The sequence below is a fragment of the Petromyzon marinus genome, assembly GCF_048934315.1.
Source record: "Petromyzon marinus isolate PM22_M1 ecotype Great Lakes invasive population chromosome 76 unlocalized genomic scaffold, UKy_Petmar_22M1.pri1.0 chr76_unloc.2, whole genome shotgun sequence".
NCBI classification, from domain to species: Eukaryota; Metazoa; Chordata; class Hyperoartia; order Petromyzontiformes; family Petromyzontidae; genus Petromyzon; species Petromyzon marinus.
Genome location: NW_027422619.1, coordinates 299,365 through 311,789, shown reverse-complemented (window position 1 = coordinate 311,789; position 12,425 = coordinate 299,365). Strand labels below are relative to the sequence as shown.

The 12,425-nt window shown below is 47.7% G+C and overlaps 1 protein-coding gene across 1 annotated transcript in view; it reads left to right on the top strand.

Moving 5' to 3' along the window:
- Positions 1–12,425, top strand: part of LOC116958332 (gamma-aminobutyric acid receptor subunit beta-3-like) — a 98,149-nt gene that overhangs the window by 47,643 nt on the left and 38,081 nt on the right. The window contains exon 5 of the mRNA XM_076058542.1: positions 385–522. Within this exon, the coding sequence (XP_075914657.1) occupies positions 385–522 (138 nt within the window). The remainder of the gene's footprint in view (positions 1–384; positions 523–12,425) is intronic.

Here is a 12,425-nt window from a genome sequence, read left to right as displayed (position 1 = left end):
ACTACTACTACTGATACTACTACTGATCCTACTGATACTACTACTAGTGATACTACTACTGATACTACTGATACTGATACTACTACTACTGATCCACTGCTAGATGGGTACACGACCGACGATCTGGAGTTCTACTGATACTACTACTACTGATACTACTACTACTGATACTACTACTACTGATACTACTACTAGTGATACTACTACTAGTGCTACTACTACTGATACTACTACTACTGATCCACTGCTAGATGGGTACACGACCGACGATCTGGAGTTCTACTGATACTACTACTGATACTGATACTACTACTGATACTACTACTACTGATACTACTACTGATCCTACTGATACTACTACTGATACTACTGATCCACTGCTAGATGGGTACACGACCGACGATCTGGAGTTCTATTGGCGTGGCGGCGGCGACGCCGTCACCGGAGTGGAACGCGTGGAGCTCCCTCAGTTCAGCGTTGTTGAGTACCACGTGGTGTCACGTCACGTGGTCTTCACTACAGGTACTCAGGGGTACTCAGGGGTACTCAGGGGTACTCAGGTGGTACTTAGGTGGTACTCAGGTGGTACTCACTAGGTCTAGTGGAGTACCACGTGGTGTCACGTCACGTGGTCTTCACTACAGGTACTCAGCGGGTACTCGGGGGTACTCAGGGGTACTCAGGGGGTACTCACTAGGTCTAGTGGAGTACCACGTGGTGTCACGTCACGTGGTCTTCACTACAGGTACTCAGCGGGTACTCAGGGGGTACTCAGGTGGGACTCAGGGGTACTCGGGGGTACTCAGGGGGTACTCAGGGGTAGTCAGGTGGTACTCAGGGTGTACTCAGGTGGGACTCAGGGTACTCAGGGGTACTCAGGTGGTACTCAGGGTGTACTCAGGTGGGACTCAGGGTACTCAGGGGGTACTCAGGTGGGACTCAGGGGTACTCGGGGGTACTCAGTGTACTCAGTGTACTTAGGGTAATCAGGGAGTACTCAGTCAGGTACTAAGAGGTACTCAGGGTACTCAGGGGGTACTCAGGGTACTCAGGGGATATTCAGTCAGGTACTAAGGGGTACTCAGGGTACTCAGGGGGTACTAAGGGTACTCAGTGTACTCAGGGTACTCAAGGTACTCACGGGGTACTTAGGGGTACTCAGGGGTACTCAGGTAGCACTTAGGGGGTACTATTATCACAGTGTGTGGTGTTTTTTGTTGACATTTTGACCCGCGGGTATTGTGGTTAATGCGGTAAACGTGAATCCTCGTAAACAATGGTTTCAGTTTCGTTGCCAAACAAAGCGGAAAAACCCTGTTATTATTATTATCATTACGTTTTGGTACTGGCAAAGAAGGTCTAATGATGATGATGTAGATGCTCACCCCGAGCCCTCATTACTACTTTGATAGCGGCATTGTCTCTGAGCTGTGTGACGCCTTTTGGCGTCGTCTGGTCGAGCACCAATTGGGTCGAGGCTCAACAAGAAAGCCGTCCCTTGGTGTGGACCAATCAGCGTCAAGGACAACGCATCATCATATTATCATAGTGTGTGGTGTGTTTTGTTGACACATTTTGACCGCGGGTATTGTGGTTAATGCGGTAAACACGAATACTCGTACAAAAAAAGGTTTCAGTTTTGTTGCCAGATAAAAGGGGGAAAACCCTGTTATTATTATTATCATCATCATCATTATCATTTCATTTTGGAACTGGCAAAGGAGGCCTAGCGATGATTCGAATTGTCCGCGCGTCGAAAACGGCAACCTTTGAAGTGGCCGCCGCTTTGTTTACCGTGATACTTTCAGTGGCCGTAGGGGGAGCGGGAGTGGGGGTGGGTGTGGGGGTGGGGGTGGGGGTGTGGGTGGGGGCGAAAGTTTCAGCCGGGGCTACGGGGGCCTCAGCAAGCATCCGGCGGACGCGGAAATTTCAAAAATTTTTGTTAAAAATTTTTAAAAAAATTGCCGGGCCCCTTGGGCCGCTGCCATCGGCCGGAGGAGCACATCGCAGCGTGGTGCGGACCACGAGCTTTTGATTCAACGGCTTCCAAGCGGCCGCTGCTGCCGCTGTCGTCAGCGCTGGCGCGCATAGCACCAGCGCCGACGACGCTGTGCCGGGTTGTACCACGATGAGGTCGGACGCTGGCAAAGCCCAGCGGTGCGCTTCACTCGCCCATCCTCCAGCTGCGCTCAGATTTCGAAAGCTCCAGAGTGACCGCTCGGATCCGTGCCTTCCCTGGTCCTTTCGGCGAAAAAAAAAGGAGTCGCGTAGAACGAGAAGGAAATTTGTAAATCGGTGAAGTGAAATGGCGCGGTGAAATTTCCCACGACGTGTTCGGCCATGACGCAAGCAGCCGTCCTCGGGGCAAGAAACAGAGCTGTGGGAAAGACAGCCGTCCTAGTGATTATAAGAGAGCTGTGGGAAAGACAGCCGTCCTAGTGATTATAAGAGAGCTGTGGAAAAGACAGCCATCCTAGTGATTAGAACATAGCTGTGGGAAAGACAGCCATCCTAGTGATTATAACACAGCTGTGGGAAAGACAGCCGTCCTAGTGATTATAACAGAGCTGTGGGAAAGACAGCCGTCCTAGTGATTATAACAGAGCTGTGGGAAAGACAGCCGTCCTAGTGATTATAACAGAGCTGTGGGAAAGACAGCCGTCCTAGTGATTATAAGAGAGCTGTGGGAAAGACAGCCGTCCTAGTGGTTATAAGAGAGCTGTGGGAAAGACAGCCGTCCTAGTGGTTATAAGAGAGCTGTGGAAAAGACAGCCGTCCTAGTGATTATAAGAGAGCTGTGGGAAAGACAGCCGTCCTAGTGATTATAAGAGAGCTGTGGGAAAGACAGCCGTCCTAGTGATTATAAGAGAGCTGTGGGAAAGACAGCCATCCTAGTGATTATAACACAGCTGTGGGAAAGACAGCCGTCCTAGTGATTATAAGAGAGCTGTGGGAAAGACAGCCGTCCTAGTGATTATAAGAGAGCTGTGGGAAAGACAGCCGTCCTAGTGATTATAAGAGAGCTGTGGGAAAGACAGCCGTCCTAGTGATTATAAGAGAGCTGTGGGAAAGACAGCCGTCCTAGTGATTATAAGAGAGCTGTGGGAAAGACAGCCGTCCTAGTGATTATAAGAGAGCTGTGGGAAAGACAGCCGTCCTAGTGGTTACAAGAGAGCTGTGGGAAAGACAGCCGTCCTAGTGGTTACAAGAGAGCTGTGGGAAAGACAGCCATCCTAGTGGTTACAAGAGAGCTGTGGGAAAGACAGCCGTCCTAGTGATTATAACAGAGCTGTGGGAAAGACAGCCGTCCTAGTGATTAGAACGTAGCTGTGGGAAAGACAGCCGTCGTAGTGATTATAACAGAGCTGTGGGAAAGACAGCCGTCCTAGTGATTAGAACGTAGCTGTGGGAAAGACAGCCGTCCTAGTGATTAGAACATAGCTGTGGAAAAGACAGCCGTCCTAGTGATTATAACAGAGCTGTGGGAAAGACAGCCGTCCTAGTGATTATAACAGAGCTGTGGGAAAGACAGCTGTCCTAGTGATTATAACAGAGCTGTGGGAAAGACAGCCGTCCTAGTGATTATAACAGAGCTGTGGGAAAGACAGCCGTCCTAGTGATTATAAGAGAGCTGTGGGAAAGACAGCCGTCCTAGTGATTATAACAGAGCTGTGGGAAAGACAGCCGTCCTAGTGATTATAAGAGAGCTGTGGGAAAGACAGCCGTCCTAGTGATTATAAGAGAGCTGTGGGAAAGACAGCCGTCCTAGTGATTATAAGAGAGCTGTGGGAAAGACAGCCGTCCTAGTGATTATAAGAGAGCTGTGGGAAAGACAGCCGTCCTAGTGATTATAAGAGAGCTGTGGGAAAGACAGCCGTCCTAGTGATTATAAGAGAGCTGTGGGAAAGACAGCCGTCCTAGTGATTATAAGAGAGCTGTGGGAAAGACAGCCGTCCTAGTGATTATAAGAGAGCTGTGGGAAAGACAGCCGTCCTAGTGATTATAAGAGAGCTGTGGGAAAGACAGCCGTCCTAGTGATTATAAGAGAGCTGTGGGAAAGACAGCCGTCCTAGTGATTATAAGAGAGCTGTGGGAAAGACAGCCGTCCTAGTGATTATAAGAGAGCTGTGGGAAAGACAGCCGTCCTAGTGATTATAAGAGAGCTGTGGGAAAGACAGCCATCCTAGTGATTATAACACAGCTGTGGGAAAGACAGCCGTCCTAGTGATTATAAAAGAGCTGTGGGAAAGACAGCCGTCCTAGTGATTATAAGAGAGCTGTGGGAAAGACAGCCGTCCTAGTGATTATAAGAGAGCTGTGGGAAAGACAGCCGTCCTAGTGATTATAAGAGAGCTGTGGGAAAGACAGCCGTCCTAGTGATTAAAAGAGAGCTGTGGGAAAGACAGCCGTCCTAGTGATTATAAGAGAGCTGTGGGAAAGACAGCCGTCCTAGTGATTATAAGAGAGCTGTGGGAAAGACAGCCATCCTAGTGATTATAACACAGCTGTGGGAAAGACAGCCGTCCTAGTGATTATAAGAGAGCTGTGGGAAAGACAGCCGTCCTAGTGATTATAAGAGAGCTGTGGGAAAGACAGCCGTCCTAGTGATTATAAGAGAGCTGTGGGAAAGACAGCCGTCCTAGTGATTATAAGAGAGCTGTGGGAAAGACAGCCGTCCTAGTGATTATAAGAGAGCTGTGGGAAAGACAGCCGTCCTAGTGATTATAAGAGAGCTGTGGGAAAGACAGCCGTCCTAGTGATTATAAGAGAGCTGTGGGAAAGACAGCCGTCCTAGTGATTATAAGAGAGCTGTGGGAAAGACAGCCGTCCTAGTGATTATAAGAGAGCTGTGGGAGAGACAGCCGTCCTAGTGATTAGAACACAGCTGTGGGAAAGACAACCGTCCTAGTGATTATTAGAGAGCTGTGGGAAAGACAGCCATCCTAGTGATTAGAACATAGCTGTGGGAAAGACAGCCGTCCTAGTGATTCGAACATAGCTGTGGGAAAGACAGCTGTCCTAGTGATTAGAACAGAGCTGTGGGAAAGACAGCCGTCCTAGTGATTAGAACATAGCTGTGGGAAAGACAGCTGTCCTAGTGATTAGAACATAGCTGTGGGAAAGACAGCCATCCTAATGATTAGAACATAGCTGTGGGAGAGACAGCCATCCTAGTGATTAGAACATAGCTGTGGGAAAGACAGCTGTCCTAGTGATTAGAACATAGCTGTGGCAAAGACAGCCGTCCTAGTGATTAGAACAGAGCTGTGGGAAAGACAGCCGTCCTAGTGATTAGAACATAGCTGTGGGAAAGACAGCCGTCCTAGTGATTATAAGAGAGCTGTGGGGAAGACAGCCATCCTAGTGATTAGAACATAGCTGTGGGAGAGACAGCCGTCCTAGTGATTAGAACATAGCTGTGGGAAAGACAGCTGTCCTAGTCATTATAACAGATCTGTGGGAAAGACAGCCGTCCTAGTGATTAGAACATAGCTGTGGGAAAGACAGCCGTCCTCGGGGAAAGAAACACAGCTGTGGGAAAGACAGCTGTCCTAGTGATTAGAACAGATCTGTGGGAAAGACAGCCGTCCTCGGGGGAAGAAACACGGCTGTGGGAAAGACAGCTGTCCTAGTCATTATAACAGATCTGTGGGAAAGACAGCCGTCCTAGTGATTAGAACACAGCTGTTGGAAAGACAGCCGTCCTAGTGATTAGAACAGATCTGTGGGAAAGACAGCCGTCCTCGGGGGAAGAAACACAGCTGTGGGAAAGACAGCCGTCCTAGTGATTATAAGAGAGCTGTGGGAAAGACAGCTGTCCTAGTGATTAGAACATAGCTGTGGGAAAGACAGCCTACCAGTGATTATAACAGAGCTGTGGGAAAGACAGCTGTAATAGTGATTAAAACAGAGCTGTGGGAAAGACAGCCGTCCTAGTGATTATAAGAGAGCTGTGCGAAAGACAGCCGTCCTAGTGATTATGAGAGAGCTGTGGGAAAGACAGCCATCCTAGTGATTATAAGAGAGCTGTGGGAAAGACAGCCGTCCTAGTGATTAGAACATAGCTCTAGGAAAGACAGCTGTCCTAGTGATTAGAACAGAGCTGTGGGAAAGACAGCCGTCCTAGTGATTAGAACATAGCTGTGGGAAAGACAGCTGTCCTAGTGATTAGAACAGAGCTGTGGGAAAGACAGCCATCCTAGTGATTAGAACATAGCTGTGGGAAAGACAGCCATCCCAATTATTAGGAGAGAGCTGTGGGAAAGACAGCCATCCTAGTGAATAGAACATAGCTGTGGCAAAGACAGCCGTCCTAGTGATTATAAGAGAGCTGTGGGAAAGACAGCTGTTCTAGTGATTACAACAGAGCTGTGGGAGAGACAGCTGTCCTAGTGATTAGAACATAGCTGTGGGAAAGACAGCCGTCCTAGTGATTAGAACATAGCTGTGGGAAAGACAGCCGTCCTAGTGATTAGAACATAGCTGTGGCAAAGACAGCCGTCCTAGTGATTAGAACATAGCTGTGGGAAAGACAGCTGTCTTAGTGATTATAAGAGAGCTGTGGGAAAGACAGCTGTCCTAATGATTAGAACATAGCTGTGGGAAAGACAGCCGTCCTAGTGATTAGAACATACCTGTGGGAAAGACAGCCGTCCTAGTGATTAGAACATAGCTGTGGGAGAGACAGCTGTCCTAGTGATTAGAACATAGCTGTGGCAAAGACAGCTGTCCTAGTGATTAGAACACAGCTGTGGGAGAGACAGCCGTCCTAGTGATTAGAACATAGCTGTGGGAAAGACAGCCGTCCTAGTGATTAGAACATAGCTGTGGGAAAGACAGCTGTCCTAGTGATTAGAACAGAGCTGTGGGAAAGACAGCCGTCCTAGTGATTAGAACATAACTGTGGGAAAGACAGCCGTCCTAGTGATTAGAACATAGCTGTGGGAAAGACAGCCGTCCTTGTGATTAGAACATAGCTGTGGGAAAGACAGCCGTCCTAGTGATTATAAGAGAGCTGTGGGAAAGACAGCAGTTCTAGTGATTACAACAGAGCTGTGGGAGAGACAGCTGTCCTAGTGATTAGAACATAGCTGTGGGAAAGACAGCCGTCCTAGTGATTAGAACATAGCTGTGGGAAAGACAGCCGTCCTAGTGATTATAACATAGCTGTGGGAAAGACAGCCGTCCTAGTGATTAGAACATAGCTGTGGGAAAGACAGCTGTCCTAGTGATTAGAACAGAGCTGTGGGAAAGACAGCCGTCCTAGTGATTAGAACATAACTGTGGGAAAGACAGCCGTCCTAGTGATTAGAACATAGCTGTGGGAAAGACAGCCGTCCTTGTGATTAGAACATAGCTGTGGGAAAGACAGCCGTCCTAGTGATTATAAGAGAGCTGTGGGAAAGACAGCTGTTCTAGTGATTACAACAGAGCTGTGGGAAAGACAGCCATCCTAGTGATTATAACAGAGCTGTGGGAAAGACAGCCGTCCTAGTGATTAGAACATAGCTGTGGGAAAGACAGCTGTCCTAGTGATTAGAACAGAGCTGTAGGAAAGACAGCTGTCCTAGTGATTAGAACATAGCTGTGGGAAAGACAGCCGTCCTAGTGATTAGAACATAGCTGTGGGAAAGACAGCTGTCCTAGTGATTATAACATAGCTGTGGGAAAGACAGCCGTCCTAGTGATTAGAACATAGCTGTGGGAGAGACAGCCGTCCTAGTGATTAGAACATAGCTGTGGGAGAGACAGCCGTCCTAGTGATTATAAGAGAGCTGTGGGAAAGACAGCTGTCCTAGTGATTATAAGAGAGCTGTGAGAAAGACAGCCGTCCTAGTGATTAGAACAGAGCTGTAGGAAAGACAGCTGTCCTATTGATTAAAACAGAGGTGTGGGAAAGACAGCTGTCCTAGTGATTATAAGAGAGCTGTGAGAAAGACAGCCGTCCTAGTCATTATAACAGAGCTGTGGCAAAGACAGCCGTCCTGGTGATTAGAACATAGCTGTGGGAAAGACAGCCGTCCTAGTGATTAGAACAGACCTGTGGGAAAGACAGCCGTCCTAGTGATTAGAACATAGCTGTGGGAAAGTCGGCCGTCCTAGTGATTAGAACATACCTGTGGGAAAGACAGCCGTCCTAGTGATTATAAGAGAGCTGTGGGAAAGACAGCCGTCCTAGTGATTAGAACATAGCTGTGGGAGAGACAGCCGTCCTAGTGATTAGAACATAGCTGTGGGAAAGACAGCCATCCTAGTGATTAGAACATAGCTGTGGGAAAGACAGCCGTCCTAGTGATTAGAACAGAGCTGTGGGAAAGACAGCTGTCCTAGTGATTAGAACAGAGCTGTGGGAAAGACAGCCGTCCTAGTGATTAGAACAGAGCTGTGGGAAAGACAGCCGTCCTAGTGATTAGAACAGAGCTGTGGGAAAGACAGCTGTCCTAGTGATTAGAACAGAGCTGTGGGAAAGACAGCCGTCCTAGTGATTAGAACAGAGCTGTGGGAAAGACAGCCGTCCGAGTGATTATAACATAGCTGTGGGAGAGACAGCTGTCCTAGTGATTAGAACAGAGCTGTGGGAGAGACAGCCGTCCTAGTGATTAGAACAGAGCTGTGGTAGAGACAGCTGTCCGAGTGATTATAAGATAGCTGTGGCAAAGACAGCCATCATAATTATTAGGAGAGAGCTGTGGGAAAGACAGCTGTCCTATTGATTAGAACATAGCTGTGGTAGAGACAGCTGTCCTAGTGATTATAAGATAGCTGTGGCAAAGACAGCCATCATAATTATTAGGAGAGAGCTGTGGCAAAGACAGCCGTCCTAGTGATTAGAACATAGCTGTGGGAAAGACAGCCGTCCTAGTGATTAGAACAGACCTGTGGGAAAGACAGCCGTCCTAGTGATTAGAACATAGCTGTGGGAAAGACAGCCGTCCTAGTGATTAGAACATAGCTGTGGGAGAGACAGCCATCCTAGTGATTATAACATAGCTGTGGGAAAGACAGCCATCCTAGTGATTAGAACATAGCTGTGGGAAAGACAGCCGTCCTAGTGATTATAACACAGCTGTGGGAAAGACAGCCATCCTAGTGATTATAACAGAGCTGTAGGAAAGACAGCCGTCCTAGTGATTAGAACATAGCTGTGGGAAAGACAGCTGTCCTAGTGATTAGAACAGAGCTGTAGGAAAGACAGCTGTCCTAGTGATTAGAACATAGCTGTGGCAAAGACAGCCATCCTAGTGATTAGAACATAGCTGTGGGAAAGACAGCTGTCCTAGTGATTATAACATAGCTGTGGGAAAGACAGCCGTCCTAGTGATTAGAACATAGCTGTGGGAGAGACAGCTGTCCTAGTGATTATAAGAGAGCTGTGGGAAAGACAGCTGTCCTAGTGATTATAAGAGAGCTGTGAGAAAGACAGCCGTCCTAGTGATTAGAACAGAGCTGTAGGAAAGACAGCTGTCCTAGTGATTAAAACAGAGGTGTGGGAAAGACAGCTGTCCTAGTGATTAGAACATAGCTGTGAGAAAGACAGCCGTCCTAGTCATTATAACAGAGCTGTGGCAAAGACAGCCGTCCTGGTGATTAGAACATAGCTGTGGGAAAGACAGCCGTCCTAGTGATTAGAACATAGCTGTGGGAAAGACAGCCGTCCTAGTGATTAGAACAGAGCTGTGGGAAAGACAGCCGTCCTAGTGATTAGAACAGACCTGTGGGAAAGACAGCCGTCCTAGTGATTATAACATAGCTGTGGGAAAGACAGCCGTCCTAGTGATTAGAACATAGCTGTGGGAAAGACAGCCGTCCAAGTGATTATAACATAGCTGTGGGAAAGACAGCCGTCCTAGTGATTAGAACAGAGCTGTGGGAAAGACAGCCGTCCTAGTGATTATAACATAGCTGTGGGAGAGACAGCTGTCCTAGTGATTAGAACAGAGCTGTAGGAGAGACAGCCGTCCTAGTGATTAGAACAGAGCTGTGGGAAAGACAGCTGTCCTAGTGATTAGAACAGAGCTGTGGTAGAGACAGCTGTCCTATTGATTATAAGATAGCTGTGGCAAAGACAGCCATCATAATTATTAGGAGAGAGCTGTGGGAAAGACAGCTGTCCTAGTGATTAGAACATAGCTGTGGTAGAGACAGCTGTCCTAGTGATTATAAGATAGCTGTGGCAAAGACAGCCATCATAATTATTAGGAGAGAGCTGTGGCAAAGACAGCCGTCCTAGTGATTAGAACATAGCTGTGGGAGAGACAGCTGTCATAGTGATTAGAACGTAGCTGTGGAAAAGACAGCCATCCTAGTGATTAGAACATAGCTGTGGGAAAGACAGCCGTCCTAGTGATTAGAACATAGCTGTGGGAAAGACAGCCATCCTAGTGATTATAACAGAGCTGTGGGAAAGACAGCCGTCCTAGTGATTATAACAGAGCTGTAGGAAAGACAGCCGTCCTAGTGATTAGAACATAGCTGTGGGAAAGACAGCTGTCCTAGTGATTAGAACAGAGCTGTAGGAAAGACAGCTGTCCTAGTGATTAGAACATAGCTGTGGCAAAGACAGCCATCCTAGTGATTAGAACATAGCTGTGGGAAAGACAGCTGTCCTAGTGATTATAACATAGCTGTGGGAAAGACAGCCGTCCTAGTGATTAGAACATAGCTGTGGGAGAGACAGCTGTCGTAGTGATTAGAACATAGCTGTGGGAAAGACAGCCGTCCTAGTGATTATAAGAGAGCTGTGAGAAAGACAGCCGTCCTAGTGATTAGAACAGAGCTGTAGGAAAGACAGCTGTCCTAGTGATTAAAACAGAGGTGTGGGAAAGACAGCTGTCCTAGTGATTATAAGAGAGCTGTGAGAAAGACAGCCGTCCTAGTGATTATAACATAGCTGTAGGAAAGACAGCCGTCCTAGTAATTAGAACATAGCTGTGGGAAAGACAGCCGTCCTAGTGATTAGAACAGAGTTGTAGGAAAGACAGCTGTCCTAGTGATTAGAACATAGCTGTGGCAAAGACAGCCATCCTAGTGATTAGAACATAGCTGTGGGAAAGACAGCTGTCCTAGTGATTATAACATAGCTGTGGGAAAGACAGCCGTCCTAGTGATTAGAACAGAGCTGTGGGAAAGACAGCCGTCCTAGTGATTAGAACAGAGCTGTGGGAGAGACAGCTGTCCTAGTGATTATAACATAGCAGTGGGAAAGACAGCCGTCCTAGTGATTAGAACAGAGCTGTGGGAAAGACAGCCGTCCTAGTGATTAGAACAGAGCTGTGGGAGAGACAGCTGTCCTAGTGATTATAACATAGCAGTGGGAAAGACAGCCGTCCTAGTGATTAGAACAGAGCTGTGGGAAAGACAGCCATCCTAGTGATTAGAACAGAGCTGTGGGAAAGACAGCCGTCCTAGAGATTATAACATAGCTGTGGGAAAGACAGCCGTCCTAGTGATTAGAACATAGCTGTGGGAAAGACAGCTGTCCTAGTGATTAGAACAGAGCTGTGGGAGAGACAGCCGTCCTAGTGATTAGAACAGAGCTGTGGTAGAGACAGCTGTCCTAGTGATTATAAGATAGCTGTGGCAAAGACAGCCATCATAATTATTAGGAGAGAGCTGTGGGAAAGACAGCTGTCCTAGTGATTAGAACATAGCTGGGGTAGAGACAGCTGTCCTAGTGATTATAAGATAGCTGTGGCAAAGACAGCCATCATAATTATTAGGAGAGAGCTGTGGCAAAGACAGCCGTCCTAGTGATTAGAACATAGCTGTGGGAGAGACAGCTGTCGTAGTGATTAGAACATAGCTGTGGGAAAGACAGCCGTCCTAGTGATTAGAACATAGCTGTGGGAGAGACAGCCATCCTAGTGATTAGAACATAGCTGTGGGAAATACAGCCGTCCTAGTGATTAGAACAGAGCTGTGGGAGAGACAGCCGTCCTAGTGATTAGAACATAGCTGTGGGAAAGACAGCCGTCCTAGTGATTAGAACAGAGCTGTGGGAGAGACAGCCGTCCTAGTGATTAGAACAGAGCTGTGGGAGAGACAGCCATCCAAGTGATTAGGAGAGAGCTGTGGGAAAGACAGCCGTCCTAGTGATTATAACAGATCTGTAGGAAAGACAGCCATCCTAGTGATTATAAGAGAGCTGTGAGAAAAACAGCTGTCCTAGTCATTATAACAGAGCTGTGGGAGAGACAGCCGTCCTAGTGATTATAACAGAGCTGTGGGAAAGACAGCCGTCCTAGTGATTAGAACATAGCTGTGGGAAAGACAGCCGGCCCAGTGATTAGAACAGAGCTGTGGGAAAGACAGCCGTCCTAGTGATTAGAACACAGCTGTGGGAAAGACAGCCGTCCTAGTGATTATAAGGGAGTTGTGGGAAAGACAGCCATCCTAGTGATTAGAACAGACCTGTGGGAAAGACA